Source organism: Petromyzon marinus, chromosome 1, assembly GCF_048934315.1.
Source record: "Petromyzon marinus isolate PM22_M1 ecotype Great Lakes invasive population chromosome 1, UKy_Petmar_22M1.pri1.0, whole genome shotgun sequence".
Classification (NCBI taxonomy): domain Eukaryota; kingdom Metazoa; phylum Chordata; class Hyperoartia; order Petromyzontiformes; family Petromyzontidae; genus Petromyzon; species Petromyzon marinus.
In genome coordinates, this window is record NC_133667.1 from 25,334,837 (window position 1) to 25,355,565 (window position 20,729).

At 48.9% G+C, this 20,729-nt stretch overlaps 1 protein-coding gene across 3 annotated transcripts in view; it reads right to left on the bottom strand.

Annotated features, from left to right (window-relative positions):
• The window catches only part of LOC116938777 (adrenodoxin-like protein 1, mitochondrial), an 83,299-nt gene that overhangs the window by 1,895 nt on the left and 60,675 nt on the right, over positions 1-20,729 (bottom strand). Inside the window, exons 1-4 of one of the 3 annotated variants that reach the window (XM_032946395.2) lie at positions 3,932-4,149; positions 2,325-2,376; positions 1,101-1,207; positions 226-313 (exon numbers count right to left, since the gene is read on the bottom strand). In XM_032946395.2, coding sequence (XP_032802286.2) covers positions 226-313; positions 1,101-1,207; positions 2,325-2,376; positions 3,932-4,100 — 416 coding nt within the window. In that variant the 5' untranslated portion in view covers positions 4,101-4,149. Of the gene's footprint in view, positions 1-225; positions 314-1,100; positions 1,208-2,324; positions 2,377-3,931; positions 4,501-20,729 lie in introns of those variants that run through there. The other 2 variants (XM_032946402.2, XM_076066092.1) reach the window with 2 other exon arrangements.

Sequence of the window (20,729 nt, forward strand, 5' to 3'; positions counted from 1 at the left end):
TTGTTGTCCTTCAAAATGCATACATATTCAACTCTCGACCTGGGCTCGAGAGTTGAAGATTATTACACAGTGGGCTTTGTGCGGTCGCTGCTATAACAGCACAGATAACTTAAACAAGCTCTCCTGGAGCCAAGTGCCAAGCAAGACCGATCGCGAGACCCCAGTCTCCCCCGAGCCGAGTCTCGGGTGCGTGCACCATGGTGGTGGGGTGGCATCGTAGCTCACGTTTCAGAGGGGCTAGGAAGCATGTCGTAGAATTTATCGTCTACGTAGACGTGACACGTGCAGCACGCAAGGGATGCTTCACAGGCACCTGGAACATCAACACGCACACACACAACATGCAGTGTGATACACAGATCCTCTGTGGAGCCTTAACAGACTGGTGAAATAAGTGCTGTTAACGAGCACCAATGAACGGTGATTTTGCACAAAGGGTGGAGGTATGACCAAATCCACACCAAGCCATCTGTCTCACCGGTGCTTTTCAGACACTGTGGCAAGTACTCGTTAAAGTTTGAAATAAAGACAGATTTAGATATAATTTGCCACTGATGTTACCAATGTCCGGGAATCAAATCCAGGTCACTGGTATCACAATGCAGTGAGTGAACCATCTACACCACCACTTTCCAAACATCAACTCCCACTCTCAGCATCCAGTGTGCATATTGTAGGGTTGCACACAAAACAAAGATCACCTGTATAACTTTTAACAGACTGTTGGGGAAAGTACTTTTCGCGAGTACATATGAAGGCCAAAACGGTAAACGAGGGGTTGGTGGCCAGCGCCACGCCTGGCCACCTTTGTATCCCCAGTGGCGATGTTTACACATCACACCAGATACTCATTTGAGGCCGAGTTGACCTAGGCGAGGTTCAGAACCGGTTCAGATAATCCTCACTGGTGTTGGCCGTGAGTGGGAATCGAACTCGGGTCGCCAGGTTCGTAGCGCAAACTGCTACACTGCCGCTCCCCATAAACGCACACACACACACGATTCCCCACCTCTCTCGCTCCCTGGGTCCTGTGTGTGTTATGGCATCACACACATAACCCCACTCTCTCTGGGTCACGTGTGCATGTTGTAGGGTCGCACCCTCAATGCTGATGCCGTGTCTCTGGGCCAGATACATCACATTGTCGCCGACTTTCCCAGCCACGCGCGTCACCTCCCCACTTCTCGACACAAACTCCACGTGTACACTGCACACACGAATACACATGGATATTAGCAACTACAGACACCATTCGTTGCTAAGTAATGGGCATCATCGCTGTGCATGTGCCAGTCTAGGTGCACTATGAATAAGCACATTGGCAGCTCAGGTGACAGAAATCGGTTATTTCTCAGCAGATCATGGTGTCCAGCAGATGCACCACTCATATCCCATACTGATGAATGGCAGCTGTTATCAGTATGTACAGGATGTATGTGTAACTTAGTGCATTTGTATGTGTGCATTTATAAGCCAAATTCATATTTAAACACGTGCATGTTTGTGCTATGTTTATGAAGAATGTGTCAAGACTACATTGCTATCAGGTAAATCGTCAATGGGATGTATGATATTTCTACAAGATGTGAATCTGGATGGTTATGTGTTTGCTCTGGGACGGTTTGGCTTTTCAATGTCTCCGACCATAAAATTACCAAATATTAAGTTCAGCCAGAGCAGATAAACTGTGCTACTGTTCAACACCAACATACACACATCACTAGCAATACGCTCAACATCCCTGGGGTGAAGGACTGAGTGACTGGGTTTCTCTTTAATGTCAATTCATTGGTGGAAGAGTGTCTCCCCATGCCATGAACATTATAGGGGTTATTTGACCATACTTCTCACCATGCTAGTCAGTGCCAGTTGGTGAAGACGAGGTGTACAGACGTTGGGGCATGGGACAGTAGGTAAAAATAAAGATTAACTTTCTTTTATTTTTATTATTATTTTGATTTGTACCTACTTGACTTTACCGAAAGAACCAAAGAGTATGGATCATTGCAGTCACGAAAACTTCAAATATAGAATTAACATGGTACAGTACTTTTCTGCGTTGCCCAATGTTGACATTGCTCGGGTAAGCAGCCTATGTATGATGCTGTCCAACCAAGCTCTAGCCTGGCTCAACCCTGCTTAGCTTCGGTGATTTGGTCATCGGCTTCTCTCTCTCAGGACACTCCAACTGGCCATGGCAGAGACACATGTCATAGACAATGAGCAAGGATCACTGAGATCCTAGTTTCAGGACCTTGGGCTCTGTCTCTCTTTCTCTGAGAACTCATATTTGTTGACACACACACAAGGACCTTAATGCTTACACGTCTAGTGGTGAATCGGGGTCTTTCCATTCGTACTCCCCGCCATTGTTTCCTGAGATGGGAGCAGAAACAGCAACATACTCATTGTGCAGGAAGAGGTAGCACAGGTCACGGCCAAAGGATCATCACGGGCAAGAAATTGACGCCATCACATCTCACAGTTACTTATTTCAATATGCCATTGTTGAAATTACGAGAGGTAATAATACGATTTAAAGCTTTCGTGACTGCAAGGATTCATCTTCTTTGGTTCTTTCGGTATAGTCACGTAGAATGACTTTACCGAAAGAACCAAAGAAGAGGTAATAATACCATACTGATATCCGTCAGTGACAACTCAATATGCAAATAAAAAAGTGAAGTTTTACTTTTCTTGGATTACACCCTCTCAATGTTACTTTTGGTGTAAAAGTCAACACCTGAAAATGTCATTCAAATATATTAATATTTACAGGTTGGTCGGGAATCTACTTATCTTCTATGCACATATACCTATACTCTGACTATATATGCAATTACTGTAATGCATTTTCCAACTCCGTTGAGCAGCTATTCGATATTGAGGGGGTGTCTTTAAACATGCAGCGTTTCAGTTCAACAAATAAATAAAAACCAGAAGGCGTGACCTTGAAAAAAGACAAACATGAATGTTCAGTGCCACCCTATTATCCACAGGTCCACGGGTAACAATATACACGCCCGATCTGTTGTGTTGATGTACTGCAGGATGAGGGTCTCCCCACGCCGTGCAGGGCGTGAGGTGACTTGACCACACTTCACTCACTACAGGTTGAAGGTGCCTAGACGCTGTGAGCAAGGTATTAAATAACAGGGCGGCATGGATGTTGCAGCACTGCCCTCTGCTGCCCACAACATATCCCCCAACAAGCCTGGCGTGCGTGCACGGTGATCGGTCAACGGAGGTCTATCCAGGATCCATTCCCCTTAGCTTCTGAGATCTGACGGGATCGGTCACATTCCGTGTGATTTGGTCATGAGCTTATGGGTAAGAACAATACTCATCTCCCCTGGCGCCCCTGAACCAGCTACTGGCAATTCAACATTCCTATGACGAGGCCGTAAGATCGCAGAAGCTAAAGCACGATTGAGCCAGTTGGCGTGGTGGGTGACCACCGATCATAATAATAAAATAAGGAAGAATATACTGTCTCCGTCTATCCACATACAAATACATTTGTTTACATAACCTATTAGCCAGACAGACCTTTCTGGGAGCACCGTGCACAACTTCAAATCAGTATCGATTCAGAACAAGCCAAGACTGTAGCGCTGTTGACACACAGTATCTTCACCAGGCTGCCGATTTTGCTGCATTTGTCTTCCACCCACGACCGTCGCGATCACTGTGACCCGCGACGGATAAACACGGCCGCTTGCGGGCCCTTACTCGGTGGGCAGCAGAGGGCAGCACAGAAAAACACTGCCCTGCGTTATGCCGCCGTACAACTTCGATGCTCCCCGCGCCTTCGCAAGCGCCGCAACTGCCCGGGAAAGGTGAAGTATGGTCAAACGTCTCCGACCGCGAGCCTTGGGCCCTCGTCCAGCAGCGGCGTTGGCAACCGCTCCGCGTGAATAAATCAACTCACGCGTGGACGCTCTGAAGGCGCGGGCCGCGTCGGCGAGTCGCGAGCCCCCGGGCTTTGCCTGTGCGTGCCGCGGGCGCGGGGCGAGGGCGCGAGGCAGGCGCGGCCAGCGTAGCCCGGGCGCTAACCGTGAGCCGAGGAGCGCGCAGGCCGCTGCGGTGGCGGCTGCCATGGGCAGAGGTGACGTCACTCTGCCAAAGACCTTCGCCGGTGACGTAATTTAACTGTTGTCGATGACGGCATTTCGCAGCCTTTGGTTCTGATGGCGTCATCGGAGTCGTCCCATGCAAGGCAGACGTCGCGAAGGAGTAACGCTGATGGTTATTTTAATTATCGCAAACGTGTCAACTCCTTATCAATGCCCTTTCTTATTACAGACCAATTCAGACCTCATTGGTCACCCCGCGCCCTTATACATCTCAACGTTCATCCTACAAAGTCCCACCACAAGGGAGAAACACAGACAAATTAGCCAAAACGATGCTTTGCCCGTATTGAAACGTCTGTATGCCGTATGGACCTCACAACCACATTTCCCTGTACAAGAATACGGGTAAATCGTATGGGTTGGGGGCCGTCCATAAATGACGTCACGCGATTTTGGACGATTTTTGGCCCCCCCTCTCGTCACATGACGTCACAAAAAGTCAGACCACCCCACCTCAAATATGACGTCACAAAATGGAGACGCAAAATGCTCCTTCATGGAATAAATAAAAGGTGACCTTAGTAAATTTAAATAATCAAATAGTTAATCATCAAAATTAATCAAAATTAGTGTTGTTATAACAATTCTATTTAATTAAGTAGAACGTGTTGTTTATATTTAAAGTTGCGCAATTTGATGTGACGTCAAATATCTCAAACCCCCCCCTCCCTCGTCACACATTGTCACACATCGTCACAAATGTCTGACCCCCCCCAGGTACGTGACGTCATTTATGGACGGCCCCTTGACAGTTATGGTATTGTAACATTTGCACATTTAATAGAGCCATTGGAGAGTAACGTGATTGGGGTCAACCCCACAGGCAGACCTTGGCGTTCAAGATTCGTTCCTGGAGGAGGGAGCGGTAAATTTGAATAAAAGGGGACTTTATACCATTGGATGTATGGGGATTCATTCCCGACCAGCGTACTACTTAGAAGCTCTTGTACTGGTAGGAACGAAGTTGTAAACTGAGTGTACCAACCTGCAATAGATTAATGTGTCCGTCCGTCCCCTTTCAATACTTTAACGAAGTGAAATCTCGTGCTGTTGGGTGTAAAATCAGCAATAGACAGCGCAGAGACTTGATATGCCTTATTGCACCCAACATTTGGAAGTCACATTATCTCATTTGCGAACTTCGCTTTTGGGGATGTGGCAAATTCACACACAGCCCACAGCCGAATACCATTTGCGAGGCGAAGTTCGAAGGCACCGTGGCGTTACTTTGCCAATGTTCCTACCAGCCCACCCTGCAGGGACCTGTTTAAACGGAGAACTGTCCAACGCACACGATACGGCAGGAGAAACATTCTGTGAACGGGAAAGCGGGGAGAGTTTCCATAGCGCCGTGAGCACGTGCAGTTGGCGCGTGACGTCACAACGGTACGCAAATAAGACGCGCCATGTTGCCCAGGGCGGAGCATAACACGTTTTGCGTACTTTATGAAAATGTAAACAAATGTGAATAAATCTTCTTGGTTCTTTCGGTAAAGTCACGTAGAAGTGAAATAATAAAATAATAATAAAAAACATAATAAAATAAAATTCTCACGACGTTTTGGCCACAACACAAGTAGCCTTCCTCAGGTGAAGGAACAGAACTGTCGGGACGACAGCGCTCCAATGAACACTGCTAAGCTTGGCAGCGTCTTTTAAGCTGGGTGGGAGGAGCAGAGCGCCTTGACAAAGGAGTTTACATATCAACAGAAGAATTTAGCATTGAAGTAGCTGTGTTAATGTGAGAGATTAGCAGGATGTTAAAGCCAAAAATTAGCATGTAACTGGGAGATTAGCACGATGTTAGTGTGAGGAATTAACATGTAACTTGTCACGGAAGTAGCTATGTTAAAGTCAGAGTTTACATATCAACAGAGGCATTTAGATATTGATGCTAAAGAACTGCAACTACCCAACTATCATACAAAAAACCGATGTGAAACAACTAAATATAAACTATATCAATATAATCAATGTGTCTCAATATATTCTCCAATAAGCTGAACTATTAACATAAACTAACTGGGTATACACTACACTATATAATGAATACCATACAGTAAACTGCTAAAAAACTAAAATATAAACTACATCAATATTATCAATGAACTCAATATACTCTCCAATCAGCTGAGCTACTAACAATAAGTCATTATACATTACAATTCTATGTCGAAAAAAGTGGCGGTTTCTTTTTTTCCTCATCGTTAGCACCACGGAAAGCAACGAGCTTTGTTCAGACGGGCGAGTCCATCTATGCTCGGAACGGAGGAGGGGAGAGGGAAACAGCCACGATGCGCTGCTCTGTCCTGTGTTGCGTTACAACTATGCTATAAACTAGACTACTCCGTTCCGAGCATAGATGGACTCGCCCATCTGAACAACGCTCGTCGCTTTCCGTGGTGCTAACGTTGAGGAAAAAAAGAAACCGCCACTTTTTTCGACGTAGAATCGTAATGTATAATGACTTATTGTTAGTAGCTCAGCTGATTGGAGAGTATATTGACTTTATTGATAATATTGATGTAGTTTATATTTTAGTTTTTTTATCAGTTTACTATATGGTATTCATTATATAGTGTAATGTATACCCAGTTACTTTATGTTAATAGCTCAGCTTATTGGAGAATATATTGAGTACATTGATTATATTGATGTAGTTTATATTTAGTTCTTTCACATCGGTTTATTGTATGATAGTTGGGTAGTTGCAGTTCTTCAGCGTCAATATACTAAATGTCTCTGTTGATATGTAAACTCTGACTTTAACATAGCTACTTCCGTGACCAGTTACATGCTAATTCCTCACACTAACATCATCTCTCACATTAACACAGCTACTTCAATGCTAAATTCTTCTGTTGATATGTAAACTCCTTTGTCAAGGCGCTCTGTTCCTCCCACCCAGCTTAAAAGACGCTGCCAAGCTCAGCAGTGTTCATTGCAGCACTGTCGTCCCGACAGCTCTGTTCCTTCACCTGAAGAAGGCTACTTGTGTTGTGTCCGAAACGTCGTGAGAATTTGATTTTATTATGTTTTATTTTTATTATTTTATTATTTCCCTTGTACGTGACTTTACCGAAAGAACCAAGAAGATGAATCCCTGCAGTCACGAAAGCTTTAAATCGAAATGTGAATAGAGTTGCGAGTTACGAAATAATGTTGACGTTAGGAGTACCTTTGATCAATTAATTATGTAACAGTGATTTAACGACAATTTATTTGAACTCGTTCGTGTTTGAACGTAGGCCTAGAACAAAAGTTGCAATGTGTATATTTTGAAGAGCGCTCAATCCAAAGGTTACTACTTTAAAAACTGAAATCCACAATGTGACAATTTTGCTCTGAAATTACACCCCTAGCCCCCCCCAAAAACTCAAAGGTCTAGAAACTTTACATTTGGCATATAGCTAGGTTGTATGTGCTTATACTTATTATAGAGTGTATTCAGAAAATCCCAAAACTTTGAATTGCATCTCCCAAACGTGAAGGTTCAGTCTCGAATTTAGTCTTTAAAACGCCCTGTGGCCCTAACGCAAGTATAGCAGCATTGAGCTTCGTTAGCCACTAGAGGGCGACACAGCAACGTGTTACTGTGTACGTCAGTGTAGAGAGGGGTGTAAGAGAGAGAGACACACGCTAAGAACACGGTCAACCGGGTTCGATTCGCGGGCACGGCTAACATCAGTGGCGAGGGTCTCGTCTAGGTTGACACAGCCTTCAAATTAGTAAACGGTGCGTTATTTAAACATTAGCCCAGAGGAGACAAAGGCGGCTGGGCGTGGTGCCGTCCGAACCATCCTCTCGTCCGCTGTTTCGGTCTTAATAGGTGCTCGCTGACAGCACTCCCCCCCCCCCCCCCGTCGTCTATATATTATATACGGGGCATCTTTATCTTTCTTTGAGCCTTAATGTCACAAGCCTCACAATTCGGCCCCTTCACACGCGAACGTACAGACGTCACGCGCACGTAATGCCCATGGCAAAGACAAAGATCCCCCGTATAGCCTTAAGCAGACCGTTGGGGCAAGTGCTGTGAGCGAGGACCTATGAAGGCCGACACGGCACACGAGGGGGTGGGGTAGCCAGCACCACGCCGGGCCGCCTTTGTCTCCCCAGTGACGACTGCAAGCCGCACCACAGGCGCACGTCACGCGGCAACACGTCTCATCCGAGAGTCCTGAGCCGCACCTCATCACGGCGTGGATTATCTCAATTGACGCTTCTCGTATCCCCTGCTGATGCCCACTGGTAAATTCCTACGCGCTGGAAATCCCCAAGTGACGCGACTCAATTGATATATGTCACTGTGGCTATTGCAACAAGTGTTTCATTTCAGCCGGAATAGTCTGGAACGATGTTCCGTAAATAAATGATTTGGCATGCCACATCCATTTTGCCTTCATTCGTCCACATGATGCTAAAGCTATTTATTGTTACCACGTAAAGCCCACTGAGCTATATAGCTCATATTCAGAAGCGACCTGGCCACAAATGATAGCTCAATGAAGTGGCTTATCATGTAGAAATGTATAGCAGCCAAATACTCTAAACGCGCGATGTTCATTAATGTGGAGGGAAGAGCCGTAGCACCCAGAGAAAAACCAACGCGACCACGGGGATAACATAAAATAATTCCCAAAATATACAGGTGTCGGGATCGCAACCACGGCCTCCTGTGTACCAGGCGAGGTATACAGGAGGCCGTGGCGCCCCAAGCTATTGTGGTGTGCAAAATATATGCGTGAATAGTGCAGATATCCTGAAGGTCAGTACAGTACCTAGACATTGGGTACAATAGTCTGATTGTAAAGGGTATGCGTACCCTGTAATTCAGTGGTAGTGCCTTACGTCAAAATATTTAGTGTGAATTTGTATCTTGATCGTATCCCAATTATGAGTTTGTCCACGTACTCCACCCCCCCCGCCCCCAAATTCCTCCTGGGTGATTTAGCCTCTTGGTTTGCCCTCCATTCTTTATATATTAAAAAAAATAACATAATTCGGGCCCTGAAAAAGGAAATCCTGGGTAAGATCTGGACGGACACAGCCTGAAAACATAATGGAGCAAGTTTCCCCTGGTTATTAACCTCAATAAGCACACAGCCATTGGTCAGTTGCCTTTAAGCGGCTATTTCATTTTCTGACTTGGCACGCGCGACGCTGCGCTGTGATTCGCTGGTGTGAAAAAGCCACTCATAGTGCACGTACATCAACCGGATCGATTAAGCGGATTAATCAATTACAGATTATAATCAACTGGTGATGGGCATGGTGAAGATGATGATGATGATGCCGATGGGGTCATCAAGTGAGAAGAACAACACGCAATCGCACATGAAAGGGGCGCTGTAGAACACCGCGCGGAATGTCCAAGGGTGGGGAGGTGTTCTGGTTCGGGGGTTCTGCGCATTCGCCTTCCGTGCCCTGTCGGGACACGTGCATTGTTGTACATGAAAACACAGGTGCTCGGCGCGGTGCACATCAGTCCCACGTAGGGGATGTGACCGGGTGGAACCTAACACCACACGTGCGTGTAAGGCCTACTGTGTGCACTTTACGGGGAAGGTTAATTCAACGATATTTTCCTGCGGGTGACGTCGTAAAGTGTCACGTTTACAAACATGACAACACGCGTGCAAGAAGACTGTCAGAACGTATGGGCATTTTAACGACTAATCTGTGACCCCTTGTCACCCCAAGGCTCTTACACAGTATTCCTTGTCCAACTCCATTTTATCTCACTAATCTGTATCTATTTATTTCGCGGCGAGCCCTATCGCTCCAACAACGGGCCATGGTTCGGGCAGGGCCCGCTTTGAGAACCTCTGGCATGTAGACCACCAGTCCATTCGGGATAATTCATACAAGGGGCTTTGGGGTATTTAAAAATCTACGCAGCAACCCATCAGCCCTCGAGGCACAAGACCCTGGACGAGTCCACGCCACGTTCGGTCTCTTCGTATGACTAGACACGTGCAGTCCCAGACTCCCAAGCAATTCCACATCGAATTGGGCTTGTGCGAGGTTTACCACGGACATACAAAGACAAAGTTCCCCTGTATAGGCTTAACGGACTTTAGGGGCAAGTGCTGTTAGCGAGCAGCACGAGGAGGCGGGTGGCCAGCACCACGCCCGGCCGCCTTTGTCTGTCTTGTAGCGGTGTTTACTACACACCGCACCAGGTACTTATTTAGACTGAGTAGACCAAGGTAAGACCCGGGACCGGTTCAGATATCGTCACTGGTGTTGGCCGTGAGCGAAAATCGAACCCAGGTCATCGGCTTTGTACGCACTGCACTAACCATTGCGTCACTACTCCCCACACACCCATATTCTTGCAAGTGGGTTTAACACAGGAGGTTGGCTCCACAAATCTGGCTGTCGCCTGATGATGCTAGTTGCAATTACTGGCGAAACGTCGTACTCGATTTGTAAATGTTATGGATTTACTCTCCAACACACGTGTGCTGTATTAGTAACAAATTGGCATGTTTTGTTTACGTGATAACCCTTACTAATTGCTGGCAGGTTTAACGGCACATTTATTTTCCGCGATCTAACCCAAAAAAGCTCTATTAAGGATGTTCGTCGCGAACGCACGCACACACAGACGCCCGTATTAGCATGCAAAGACAAAGATCCCCAGTATAGCCTTAACAGACTGTAGGGGCAAGTGCTGTCAGCGAGCAACTATAAAGGCCGAGCACGGCACACGAGGTGGCCAACACCACGCCCGGCAGCCTTTGTCTCCCGAGCGGCGATGTTTACACATCGCACCAGGTACTCATTTGAGGCTGAGTCGACCTAGGGGAAGCCCAGGACCGGTTCAGATAATCGTCACCGGTGTTGGCTGTGAGCGGGAATCGAACCCGGGTGGCCAGGTTCGTAGCGCAGCGTATGTGTGTAGTGGGGAGCGGTAGTGTAGCGGACACTACCGCTCCCCACTACACACACACACGCATCTTGACGCTCACATACACACATACACACACACGCATCTTGACGCTCACATGGGTTCACCAGCCTACGTTTACTACTGCCATCTCTTGGCCCCTTACACGATCCACCAGCTCCCCCCCCCACCTCAAAAGTTAACATCCCTCTCAACCCCTTATCAGTGCCCTACCTTATTACAGAACAATTCACACCTTATTGGTCACCCCGTGGCCTTATACATCTCAACGTTAATTTTACAAAGTCCCATCACAAGGGAGAAACACAAACACAATGTTTGCCCGTATTGAAACGGCTGTACGCCGTATGGAGCTGAAAACTCAATTTCCCTGTACAAGAATACGGGGTAAACCGTATGGGTTGACAGCTATGAATTCATAAACAAAAGGTGCGGACACAATTCGAAACGGCGATGTTGAAGTTGATTAAAAAAAGGACATCTGTTTCAAATAAGGACGAAGCAATGTTTGCATGCAGCTCTTGAAGACCGAAGGTAAGGGAGACGCAAAAAAAAACAAAGGAACATGCGTTAAGACAATAAGAGAAGTGCCAGGGTCAGGCAGTGAACACAAGGAACAGCAATAGCACTGCACATTACTGTATTGCCCACGATATTTCAGAGACAAATAATGAATCGACCGTTACTCTGAGGCCCCGGAGTCAAGCAGTGACGCTTGAAAGCCACGCGAGAGACGTGAAAGACTTTGGGGCCTTGTCTCTCATACAGCCGGTGGAGATTCAATGCTGCTGCTGTTGCTGCTGCGTTCGTGCAGCGGAATGGCGTTCCGGACACACAAAAAAACAATGGGGGTAAGGAATTAGCGTGAGGATAGGGGGTGCCATGCCCCCCCTGCCCCCCCCCCCCTCCTCATGGCAAAGGCGCCACGGTGGTGAGATGTTAACTATGTCACTTGGTATGGAAGAGGTCGCGGGTGCGATCCCGACCCTGACGCCTGCTGCTGTATATTTGGGGTTTACATTTTTCTTTCTCCCCGGGTGGATTTTTCTCCGCATCCTCCTGTTTTTTCCCTCCATATTTAGAATAAACATCACACGTTTAGAGTATTTGGCTGCTATAAATCTCCATGTGATAAGCCACTTCGTTGAGCTATCATTTGTGGCAAAATTGTTTAGCTTAAGCTATGAGTTGGGGCCCCCTTGACAACCACCATGAAATCCATACTCTTTGGTTCTTTCGGTAAAGTCACGTAGGTATAAAATAAAATAAATCACGATGTTTCGGACGCAACACAAGCGTCCGTCATCTCACCTGATGACGGACGCTGATGACGGACGCTTGTGCTGCGCCCGAAACGTCGTGATTTATTTTATTTTATACCTACGTGACTTTACCGAAAGAACCAACGAGTATGGATTCCTGCAGTCACAAAAGCTTCAAATCAAGATTGAACCACCATGGAATACGTTTTGAACAGTGTCAAAGAAAATCAAACTTATTTAAAATGCGCTTTAAATTTATTTTTTGTTCTCCGTGAAAATGCTTTAATTTACGTTGCACGTTTTATTTTATTTGAAATTATTACGGTAACGTTTGGCGACCGTGCAAAACATATCAAATATTGGGAGGGGGAGTGGCACCTGACCGATTGATGTAATGTTATGGTCACACGTGAAGCGCTCTGTGATCATTTTATTGTGAAGGGCGCGATATTAAATACAATTTGATTGATTTGATCGAAGCTGTCCCGTGTAATGATAACATACACGCCACACACACGCGCGAAGACTCTATATAATTCCCATAATGGTTTACCCTGTACTGTTAAATATCAATTTCAATGGATCCCATCACTGTACTATGGTGATACCAAGCCGAGTCCCCTGCTATGAACATTGCAGCTTGGGTTCTACCACTCTCACCCTTGTCTTTTAACTCTTTTTCAGTGCCTGTTCCGCCACACCTCAATGTCGATGATTGACTGTTTTATAATTCACTCTGAGTCTCTTCCCGAGGGTGTTCTATCCCAACGATTAAATCATTTGACATGCGCCAGATTCTCTCATACATTAACTAAATCGGTGTCGTCCCAAGTCTGGTGGTTGCGTGCACGCTTATTTTATATGCAAACAACGCCGATGTTCATCCCAATAACTACGTTGTACATTGGAACATTGACAGCGTTCTAACCAGAGTTCTGTTGATTAAATCTACAGATACGTCTGTTTTGGGATGATGAAAGGGACGTCCTGAACTCACCGGTTTATGTTTCACACACCTGCCATCACCTGCCTGGAGGTCGTATTCCTTCCTCGGCATGTCAATTACGTATCCGATGCATGAGACAAACTACACAGCGACCACTCTTCTCATCACCACGCCGAAACCGATAAGGGCCCCACTCCGTTTGTTCCACCTCCATCACACACAGACGCAGCTCTCTCCTTCATGCACAGCTCTCTCCTCTCGTCCCTCCTCCGAATGTCCCCTCTTATCCCCTCGGTCCCCTCTACCATTCCCTCCCCCTCCATTCATCCCTGTGTGTATTTATGTTGAACTTCTTTCACACCTGACGTAGCCAACCTGCTAATCACATTACCGTCATATCGCGGGGTTACTCTGAGTCAAGTAGCTGCGGGGATAAACATCAACTGATGTTCTGGGGACCGTTCTGGAGGGCCGTTACATTACAAGTAATTTCCCAGTCGTTTCATGAAATATCGCCCACACTACGTCAGATATCTACTGCCATCGGAATAAATGTATTCGACTAGTAGCGTGTATGGCAAAGGTCCCAAATATCCAGCCCCACTGTGGCATTCACTTGTTTAACTTGTATAGATCTTAATCGGGTATGTGAATCATTTTAGCAGCATTGTTTCAAGACAAGAAAACTCTGGACTCTTTTCGACTTCCAGTGTCTCATCAGCAGAGTCAGGCTTCCTAGTGTTGCACCATAACAAGGCGCTGTAGGTTGCTTTACCTGCCACCATGGTCACGGGGTAAAATCCCCCTTGGGTGGCCCGTGAACGGAGGTTGGCACCCCAGACCCCCAAGGGCTGGGGGCAGGGGGGGTAGAGACCGCCCACCGATTTTAAGACCCTTTAGGATTTAAGGCCCTTTAAGACCTTCCAGAAGGTTCTGGAGGGGGGGGGGATCATTAGGGGAGGGGTAAGCCCCGACCTGGGGATAAAAAGCCGGCCCTCTGAAGGGGTCCGGCAGTGTTCGCCAACTCAAGCCTGAAGACATCCAAGACCTGAAGACTGGATCAGCACCCGGGGACCCTCAACCGAGGCTCTTGTCAGAGCCGGGTTGTAGTGGCCCAGTAGTGGGACCAGCACCCTGGCAGGGTCGGGTCGGTCTAGCCTCCCTTAGCGGCCGTGGCAAGGGAGCTGGGTGTAGAGTAGCCCGGGGTGTGTAGGACACACTAGAAGGGAGGCTGTACCTCCCTTAGGCTATTGGGTTGATGGGGCCGTACCCCTTCGTGTTAGAGTCGCTGTTAGGAGAGTTGTTGAAATAAACGCGTTGCCTCCAGAAGTCGTCTCCGTGTAGTTAGTAGACACACAACACTAGCATGAATGCTGGTGAACTACGGATCTTACAGCCAAGGTCGTTCCCTTTACGATATTAAATTCTAGTTCGACGCAACATTCTAAAATACTTAACTCAAAGTAATCACGAGCGTCATTGTGGAGAATACAAATATCAAAACAAATTAGCAGGCAATGTCTCTTATCTGAGGAGAGACCGATATGTGAAGGAGTCATATTGTTCGTGTATTTATTTTGTTAGATATATTCTCCACGACACACGAACGATTATTTTTAGTTAGGAGGGCATGCCTTGGTTCCAGAGAAGAAAAAAACAATTATGATATTCACACGCATCAGAATCGGACCACCTTCACCCAATGCCTCACGTAACATGGCTAACCATTTCCTCCATAGCTTTTCCCATGGATGGATTTACCCCTTCGTGCCTAAGAGTATCATGACATGGCTTGAATACCATTCCATATACACCTCCAAGTGCAGTTAGTCCGTAATGTTTGTATGTATGTTGAACTTCTTTCGCACCGTACGTAGATAACCGTCCTAAATCGGAGATACGGGAAATGGCGGTGAACCCACACTCTAAAATCCGAGCAGCGCGCATTGTGAAATTACAGAATTCACAAGAAACATGAGAACAGCAACGCACAAAGGGAGGTAAAATGAGCGAAAGGAAGATATAGAAGATGAGAAAGAAAGACGGGGAGATAAGTAACGACAAGAGAATAGACACGAGAAAAGAGATACACACAGAGGGAGACACGTGCATATCTATGTTAAACTTCATTGCACCACACGCAGCCAACCGTGCTGATCGGAGGTGCGGATACGATGAGACGGAAGATGAAAACCATGAGGTGAGACGTAAAGAGGGACAGAGGAGGAAATTTACGAGGAGAGAGGCACGAGAGAGATGAGGGAAGATATGAGGAAAGAGGAGAGACGCGCTTGTCTGCGCCAGAGAAGAACACAGGGGCAGCTCGACCCCTCTGGTTCGTTTCATAATCCCCTTGGGGAGCAGTCACGGGCCGCCCAAGACGCGCTCTGACCCAGTGATTGTTCGATGTACTTGGGATGTATACTCTTTGGTTCTATTCGGTAAAGTCACGTGGGATGTGTTTCTGATAAAAAAAAATTGGACATCGGATTTTTTTATTTTTATGTCCAAATTCTGATTATTATTTTTTCCATTTAAGTGTGGCGAATTAGCAGTAACTTTAATTGTTACCGTACTGAATGTCATAGCTGAATACAATTTCCAATATTATTTCATTCATTGCTATTTTGTCGTGTGCAGCTCCATGAGTAAAATCATTACGTGAATGTATATATTTTCACAATTTTAGTTTAAAAAATACGCCACGTCGTTCAATTCAGGTCACGGAGTGGCCCTTTTGGTGGGAAATGCCTCGATGTGTCCTCCCGTCTCAATGTCGTCACAAGTCAGAGCAATCGGAGGCAAAAAACAAATCTAATCATCGGAAATGTTGTATCTTGTTATCTCTTGGGTGCACGTGTAGAGGTGTTACGGGAGGGGGACACGCAGTTGTAGGGCGGTGGCCACACACACGTCCGCTACGGCCACCACCCTGGGGGGGCTGTGGGGGACGCTGGGATCCCTCCCAGCCCCGCCCCTCAAAGAGGGACAGTATAAAAGGGGGGACCCGGAGAGCTGAGAGGCAGTTCGACTCAAGCAAGATGAAGAGCCAGTGAAGAGAGAAGATCGACTAGCTAGACCCTGGAACTCCTTTGGCCCGCTGTTCCTTTTGAGGGCCGGGCAAAGCAAGCCAGGGTGCGACACCAGAGCCGCGAGGCCCGATGTCCTTTTGAGGGCCGGACTCGTGGGGCTGGTGATCGGGACCTGCGCCGAAGCTGGGCCAGGTCAGATAGCCTCTTAAGAGAGGACCAGGATAGAGGGAACCAGGGAGCTAGCGTGGGCTAAGGCTCGGGAAACGTTCCCTCTATAGAGGCCGTTACCTCTTCAAGTATCAAATTAGCCACTGTAGAGTGAAGTGTCTGTTATAAATACGTGTTGCCTCCAAAGAATACGTCTCCGTCGTCAATAAGGCCACTACAACTGGTGTCAGAAGTGTTTTTTATTTGCACGAGATGGAGACGAGGAGGAAAGTTCGTGCGCGCGAACCAGCTCAAGTTGACGACCCTGCAGAGGCGGGTTCGCACGAGCCGGAGACAGAACCTGGGGCGATGCCGATGCTTCAACAGCCATCGCAGCCGCCGGGGGCACGCCACCACAGTCGGGGGGTGGCTTCGGGATGCTCACTCCCGCCTCGCCGAATTACTGCTCGCCGCCGCCTCCATACTGGAAGAAATTACCCATACGGGAGGAGCGGGGGCGGGAGAGGGGGGGAGAATCGGCGGCAAACTACCGTTCCCGCCATTAACACGGCGCCGCAAATTAAAATTGCCGCCATTTCCGGGGTCGACTCCGGGGGTGGCGAGGGCCGGGCACACCACGTGGGAGGCGGCACCCAACCACCGCTCGCCACGCCATCCTAAAGCGACGGGCACGGCCGTATCCAACCAGGAATCTCCGCACCAGAAGCGGTGCGACCTATGGAGGGGGCCGCTATTGCACTGTACGACAGTGCTGTACGGGACCATCATTGGCAAGCGACGGAGCAGACGTTCCAGCAGCGACTGCCCGTTTTAACAGCGTTCACAGTTAACGGAGACGACTGGGGAGCCTTCCAACGACGCTTCCTCGCCCACCAAGAGATTTCGGGCTGGTCCGACGATGAGGCGCTGCGCGCCCTCCCGGCGACTATGGACGACGATGCTCTGGCCACCCTAGTGTCAGCCCCGAGATCGCGTCGCTCTATACTGCAGGCAGCTCTCCAGTTGATGGTCACTGTCTACGGGCCGCCATCTGTGAGTCGCCACCATTTTCACGAACGGAGGAAGGGCACAAAGGCGGCTTTTCAGCGGATGGACTGCAAAGGCATCGATGCCATGGTAATGGAGAAGCTCCGAGCGTTGGCCCAGGAGCTGGGCATCGTCATCCTGGCAGTAGATGAGGCGGACATATGCTCGTTGCGGGTCGCCACGAACATTCATGCCCACGAGGTCCTGAAGCGGAACCGGCCTCTCATTGCCGCCGCCTCCACCTCGGAGCGCAGCGAGCCCCAAGACGCCCAGCCATCGGAGGAGGTCTTAGCTGCGACTCGTCCGGGGGATTAAAGGCCGGGTGGCCGACAGCCTTAGTATACGACGCGCAAGCTGGAGCAACCGAGACCATCGTCAGCCCTCATCACCTGCTACAACTGTGGCCTCTGAGGCCATGTTGCATCGAGGTGCCGGGCTCCACGGCAGCGCGCACCAGGATCTCGGCCAGACGACGCCCAGGCTTCCAAGTCATCCCAGCAATCTCCGGCAAGTCGCAGCACCACACATGCTCGGCCCCCCCACGCACTACACACAACTCACCGCGCGGCACATGACACATCACGCGCCACGGGCGCCAGTTCAGTGAGGGGTGGTGCGTTTGGACGAGCGCTTGGACCGGGTCAGTGGTCCGAGTTGGCTCATAGGGTGGTTGCTGCATCGGCCGGATCGTCTGCGGTTGCGGGTTCCATTGAGGGAGTCGAGGTTCGGGTAATGGTTGACACTGGGGCGTCGGCAACGATTATCTCCGACCTGATCTATAACATACTCCCTGTTAAATGTCAACCATTACTGCCTGTTGACGTCCTGTGCTATGCGGCAAATGGAGGATCCTTGGGCATCATGGGTCAAATCCGGGCGAGAATTTGTATTGGCGATATTAAACTATCTGGGCCAGTCTTGGTTTCATCCTCTCTCGCAGTCCCATGTTTGTTGGGAATGGATTTTTTGGCTAAAACGCCGATTAAGATCCTCATTGATAAGGGCTGTATTGAACTTCCTTTGGGCCGCCGCATAGCCTTTTTGGTTTCCCCCAGCGGTATACGCACCACCGCTGCGACTGTACAAGCAATGGCCACCCAGACAGTACACGTACCGCCTGGGTCACAGATGTTGGTTCCCCTGCGGCTGCGAAAACCTCTCGGCATAGGAGTAGCACCGCATGGGGTCCTCTTTGGTCCATCAAACGGAGCAGTGAAGGGGCTGGAGTTGTTGGTGGCTCAGACGATAGTGCGGGCAGACGGGGATCCTTTCGTCATGGTTCTAAATGCGGGTCCTCGGACGGCTGTGGTCCCACAGGGGACCATGCTCACTCACGCGTCGTCGGCACCAATGGCAGAACCGGTGATTGGGCATGTGCATGACGGTCCCGCTCCACAGCCGGAACTAAGCCGGGATCAGGGGTGGTTGGATTTACTTTGTTCTGAATCCAGTGACCTGTTCGGTTCGCAACTTGCTGCACTACGCGCCCTGTTGCTTGAATTTTCTGACGTTTTTAGCAACCACAAATATGATATCGGTTGCACCGACTTGCTACATCACCATATTGACATTAGGTGACGCCGCCCCCATCCAGCAAAATCCTTTCCGGTTAAGCCCCGCCGAGAAGAGCATGTCAAATCAGCTGTTAATGGCATGCTGTCGGCGGACATCATTTCCCCTTCCACCAGTCCATGGGGGGCCCCCATCGTGCTCGTCAAAAAACACGATGGGTCTCTGAGGTTTTGCGTAGATTTTCGTCGCCTGAATAAGTTCTCCGTGGCCGACGCATATCCACTCCCCAGAATGGACGAATCATTGGATGCCTTGGCGGGGGCACAATATTTCTCCACGTTAGACCTGCTATCGGGATTTTGGCAACATCCCCTGGACGAGGAGTCAAAACCAAAAACCGCTTTTAGAACACCCGTGGGCCTATTTCAGTTTAATCGGTTGCCCATGGGACTCCACTCAGCTCCCGCGACATTCCAGCGCTTGATGGAATTGGTTTTGGCCGGTCTCCATTGGGATACCTGTTTAATTTACTTGGACTATGTCATTGTGTTCAGCCGGACGTTCGAGGAACACCTCGAACGTCCGGCTGAACACAATGACACCTCGAACGTCTACGGGCAGTATTCGTGAAAATGCGGTCCGCTAAATTAAAGTTCAAGCCACAGAAGTGCCACCTCCTCTGAGAATCCGTGCGGTATTTGGGGCACATAGTGAGTCGTTCAGGTATCTCCACTGATCCCGCTAAAACTCAGTGCGTCAGCTCCTGGCCTACGCCCACTTCGGTCAGTGAGGTCCGTAGCTCCATAGGGTTTGCCTCATACTATTGGCGGTTCGTCGCACACTTTGCCACCATAGCCAAGCCCCTCCACACTCTGACGGCAAAGGGCGTACAATTTTACTGGGGTCCTGAGGAGGAGGCCGCCTTCCGCTCCCTCAGGGACGCCCTCGTGAGTGCTCCGCCCCTGTGTTACCCTGATTTCACTGCACCCTTTCTGCTCGACACGGATGCCAGTAACACCGGCATTGGCGGAGTGCTCTCGCAGGTCGTTGGAGGAGTCGAACGCGTCGTCATCTATGGTAGCAGGGTTTTATCGCCGGCAGAACAGCGGTATTGCGTTACTCGTTGCGAACTATTGGCTATCGTTTTTTTTTTTATCCAACAGTATCGGCCGTATCTCTACGGGCAGCACTTCACTGTCCGTATGGACCACGCGGAATTACAATACACACTCCGTATTGACCAGCCATCGGGACAACTGTCTCGATGGTTGGAAGTCCTGCAGGACTACCAATTCACGACCACTTACGGGAAGGGTGTTCGCCATACAAACGCTGATGCCCTGTCGTGACTGCCAGTCGGCGGGGATTGTGCATGTTTCCTTGGATCGGGACGTTACAAACCAAAATGTGTTGTCCCGTCCACTGTTTTGGCTGCCGCCGCTGACCCACCGGCTCCGGGTAGCTCTCTCAAACGGGTGGGGATTCGTTGCTTAATTTGACCCTCGCTGACTGGGGCCGGCTCCAAATGGGGGACACGTCCCTGCTCACGTTACGTCGTAAGGCTGGCGGCTCCACGGACGGTTGGAGAGGGGTCGATTCTTGGATAATGCGGGAGGGTCTCTTTATGAATTGGGATGGAAAAGCCCTCCGTTATAGAATCGTCGTGCCGTCCGCCTTGCGGGGTAGGGTCATTCTGGCCGCTCACGAGCGGCTGTTGCATTTGGGGTTTCA